We start from the raw sequence: 4581 nt of genomic DNA, 5'->3' as shown, positions 1-4581 counted from the left end.
CATTCTACGTGAGTTCAATAAGAAAGACCCAATAATCCTTGGAGTTAAGGTCGTCGACGGTATACTTAAGGTATCCTATTCGTACTCTTCTATATTCTCTCGGTAACTTGCACAATACGATTCATTGAAGGATTCTCATTCTTTTTAACATTCGTCTTGGTTTTTAGATCGTAACCCCCATTTGTGTCCCCATCAGAGAGTTTATAGATATTGGCCGCATTGCCTCTATTGAGAAGAACCACAAGCCTGTAGGCTATGCAGAGAAAGGCGACGAGGTGGCGATTAAGGTAATAACAACTTTTGTTTACAGAGAGAGACAAAAGAGTACTTATGGTTGCTGAAGTTTCAATTTGATGCATTCACCTTGTAATCAAGATGCTTTTCTCTGGTGGTATAACACAGATTGTTGCTTCAAATCGTGAAGAACAGAAGACGTTTGGAAGGCACTTTGACAAGAAAGATGAGCTTGTGAGTCACATTTCGAGGAGATCTATCGACATTCTCAAAAAAAAGCTACAAGGTAAGCGGAGGATAAGATAAGTTATTTCCCATTCTGCGTTTTCTATAAATCATCATCATCATCGTTCTGACCAAAAACAAAAAAAAAACATAACAATTGCAGAAAGAAATGTCTCCAGAGAAATGGGAGCTCATTTTGAAACTGAAGAGACTCTTCAAGATTCTCTGAACATTCACATGTCTACTCTGGAGCTTAAAACACTCGCAGGCTTGTTATGTATTGTCTGCTGCAGAAAAAACCGACTTATCTTCCTGCTTATAGTCGAAATATTTACAAAAGAAGTGAGAGAGGTTAAGGAGAGAGACAAAATAATGTTGTTGTCTAAATTATACATAGAGGATGCTTCCTAGTTTGCTTTGGACTTTAAGTTTTTTTAAATCTTATTTTCTGGTTATTGTATGAGGTAGATAACAGTTTCCCCACTGCGGGATAAGTTCCTAATTTAGAAATTCAAGAAAACTATTATTGTAAAACTATAATGACCTCAAGCATAAAGAAGAAATGCCAGAAACTTATTACAAGAAAAAGGGAAACACACAAGATTGTTGATAACAATTTTAAGCTACTGTTGATTCAAGAAAAGGGTAATCGGTATAACCCACGACAGGATCAGAAGTGTAAAACGTTGGTCTATCATATTTATTGAGCGGTGCATCAACTTGGAACCTCTTTGGCAGATCAGGGTTGGCCAGAAACCATCTACCATAAGCCACGAGATCGGTTCTTCCCTTTGACACGGCCTCATTCCCATCTTCCCTCGCGAAACCTCCAGCAGAGATGAAAGTCCCCTTAAAGGCTTTCCTCATAGGCATTAACGTGTGAGGACATGCATGTACTTCTCCCATTGTTTTCATTCTGGCTTCAATCACATGACAGTAGAGGATTCCGTATTTGTTCAGAGATTCCGCCATGTAAAGCCCCAATGCTCCTGGATTAGTGTCTCCGGATTCCATGTAGTCAGCAAACGGAGAAAGCCTGATACCAACACGGTCTGGTCCGATCTCCTTAGCCACTGCATCAACTATTTCCAAAGCAAATCTGCAACGTTTTTCCAATGATCCACCGTACTCATCAGTTCTATCATTCACCGTATCCTTCATGAACTGGTCGATCAGATAGCCATTAGCTCCATGAATCTCAACTCCATCAAAGCCTGCAACAAACAAACATTCAAAAGATAAGAATCTTGAAATGATTATTCAGATTCTTGAATTAATTCCCAAGCCAGATTCACTTACCAGCTTCCATAGCATTTCTTGCTGCAAGCCTAAAATCGTTGACAATGCCGGGGATTTCTTCGATGTCTAGGCGTCTTGGAGGAGTAAACATGGCTTCGTCAATACCATTAGAGCGGATTTGAGGCATCAATGGCTTAGCCGAACAAGAGATAGGAGCTTGTCCATTTGGCTGGAACCCTCGGTTAGAAACACGGCCAACATGCCAGATCTGACAGAAGAAGACACCACCTTTGGCATGAACAGCATCAACGATTGGCTTCCATGCCTCCACATGCTCTTTAGTCCATATCCCAGGGGTATCTTGATACCTTTGAAGATCAACAGATCACACAAATGTGATAGGATCAGAATCAAAAACCCACAGAAATAAATAAAAACGTAAACTTTAATCAAAAAAGGAAGAATTTAAGTTACCCTTGAGCTGTATCTGAAACACCGGTGGCTTCAGTGATGAGAAAACCTCCAGGAGTCGTTCTCTGAGAGTAATAAATCGCAGCGTGAGGCTGAGGAACGTTTCCGTACGATCTCTGTCTCGTCAGTGGCGCCAGAACAACCCTATATTATATATATAGAAACAAAACGAATCAAGCTTTTGTTATTTTGAAGGACTCAGAAGTCATCAAAACGACAAAGTTAGGGATATATACAACTTATAAAATATTACCTATGAGAAAGATTGAATCTTCCCATCTTATAGGGAGTGAGAAGAGGTATACTCTGTTTTGCTACTGCGTTTTCCATTTCCATGAATTCGGATTTTGTTTGATTTTTCTTTCGAAACCACTTTCAAGTTTTGTTTTTTCCTTGGATTGTGGAGGATAATGGATATACCTAGGCACATATTTATACACATTGATTGATCAAAGTAGGAACGTGAATGTTTATTTCGTCTTAAGGAACGTGGACGTCATTGAGGACGCATGTGTGGACCTCCAAAACCCATCCACTTGGAATATATTTACTTCTTCATGATGACGAATGCATTGACGACATGAGAGCACTTTGAACTTAACCTATATTATTCTTTCCTTTGTTCCTCCCTATCATCTACATACAGTTCGGATTCGACTTTTTTGATCCGTTGGAGCTTTATACGGAACATAACAATGTGGCCTCGTATGGTTTCAATCATTTCTTTTGTTTTGGTTTGCTGACTTTACGCAAACTTTGACCACCGACAATAATATGCTCTGCTTTTTGTTTTCTGCGCAACATAGTAAAAGAGTCGGAAGAATGTGAATTGAGACTCAAATGGAAGATTAAAAGAGACATAAGACACACTAAATTGCGGCATTATCACATCAAGCATAATTAAGAAACCAACCATTTTTGGGTGTATATGCGTCCCGCCCACCTTGCTTGACTAGTTTAGGAAAACAAAGGTGATCAATCCCAAATAACAGCTGCAACAACAGTTTGAAAGTGACAGAGCTCTTTATCATTGAAATCAGATTTGGGCCTTAAGTTTATGTTATCAGCCCAGTATTAAAAAAACTCCTAACACTTGTTGGCCTAAACCGTTTTGTTTTGGGTTCTTATTCAGGTGTTGGGAGAGAGGCCTATTAAGTTGCTGCTAAGTGATTTAACACAACGCCGCCAAGCCTATGATGCACGTCAGGGATCTCAGTGTTAGTCTTTGTCTTGTGTGTGACATGGGATCTTCTCGGTGCAAAAGTGTCGGTCCTTACTCCTTGTTTTTGTTTATCCTTTCAATAATGTAATAATCATCGCAACATTTTTTGGTAGCCAAATTGAAGGGTGCATAGGACAGCATTACTTGATATTGCCAAAAAAAACTACAAGAAAGAGTGAGGGTAAGTTTTGGATTTATTAATAACTCAAAGCCAAGTGTTCCTAGTTGATGCTATACCCTTAAAGTGTGTGTTGTGTATTATTCCTTTATCTTGTGGTTTGGGGGAAATTAATGTGAATTTGGGCTTGTTATAAGACAATGATTGATGTTGGAATCTCACATGAAAAAGCTCTTTTGTGACAAATGTGTTGGAGATCATGTGTTCTCATTACTATATGTGTTGAGGCACAGGCTAAGTTGTGCAGATTTTGTCCTCTTAGAAGACTTATAATGCATTATTAGCTGTCCCTTTTTATTTGCATACGGGAGAAATTTACAAAGGACCCATCATTATTTCTTAAGACTATTTATTAAACACACAAATACAAAAGCTATAGTATATTTTGTTGTGGTAATGATTTTTTTTTTTCCCTTATTGGAACTTAAATGATACGGTAATGAATCAAATGGCATTAGCTGGAACAAAGGACAAACTCAATAATTTAGTTTCGAAAATGCTTGGCTTGAGTGTGACGGTGTGACTGTGAGTCTGTGACCAATGGGAAATTGTGATTCTTTCTATTATTTTCGAAAATTATGGTTATTATAAAATGTGTGAAAGCTTAACTCCTAGCCGTTGATGGCTTGATGCTATATATTTTTTTCAGTATAGATCTTCAAACAATGTTAGAAAATGTTAATCGATATGTCCCAAATGTACATTAAATTTAATATTACTATGTGGTTTGAAATAAATAGATAATAATCCAAAGTACGTCTTAATTACCGTTAAAATTTCGCTGTTATCAGTTCCGTGTGGCTTAATATAAGACGTAAGTACTGTTATTAGAGACGTCGTTGATATAGATTTAAACGCACAAAATAATCCTTAGTACAGAACTCATCCTGAAAACTAATAACAAGTGGACCGAAAGAGAAATAAAGAAGGTCAAATATGGTAAACGACACGCGTCAATGGAATAATAATCATAAATTTAATACCTAAAAAAAAAAAAAAAAAAAAAAAAAAA

The 4581-nt window shown here is 37.6% G+C and overlaps 1 protein-coding gene and 1 pseudogene across 1 annotated transcript; one reads left to right on the top strand and one right to left on the bottom strand.

Moving 5' to 3' along the window:
* Nucleotides 1-778, top strand: part of LOC104704916 — a 5256-nt pseudogene extending 4478 nt beyond the window's left edge.
* LOC104702438 (12-oxophytodienoate reductase 1-like) lies at nucleotides 959-2584 on the bottom strand. The gene is made up of 4 exons (XM_010418290.2): nucleotides 2423-2584; nucleotides 2173-2313; nucleotides 1759-2066; nucleotides 959-1673 (listed from the first exon to the last, which is right to left on the bottom strand). The coding sequence occupies exons 1-4, from the start codon at nucleotides 2503-2505 to the stop codon at nucleotides 1078-1080; spliced, it is 1128 nt and encodes a 375-aa protein (XP_010416592.1). The 5' UTR covers nucleotides 2506-2584; the 3' UTR covers nucleotides 959-1077.

Source organism: Camelina sativa, chromosome 7 (genome assembly GCF_000633955.1).
Source record: "Camelina sativa cultivar DH55 chromosome 7, Cs, whole genome shotgun sequence".
Classification (NCBI taxonomy): domain Eukaryota; kingdom Viridiplantae; phylum Streptophyta; class Magnoliopsida; order Brassicales; family Brassicaceae; genus Camelina; species Camelina sativa.
This window is presented reverse-complemented; position numbering and strand designations above follow the sequence as displayed.

Coding starts and splice junctions, on each gene's coding strand:
- LOC104702438 (XM_010418290.2), bottom strand. CDS start 2,505: ATGGAAATGGAAAACGCAGTAGCAAAACAGAGTATACCTCTTCTCACT. Junction 2,067..2,172: donor GTTTCAGATACAGCTCAAGG/GTAACTTAAATT, acceptor TGATCTTCAAAG/GTATCAAGATACCCCTGGGA. Junction 1,674..1,758: donor AAGAAATGCTATGGAAGCTG/GTAAGTGAATCT, acceptor TGTTTGTTGCAG/GCTTTGATGGAGTTGAGATT.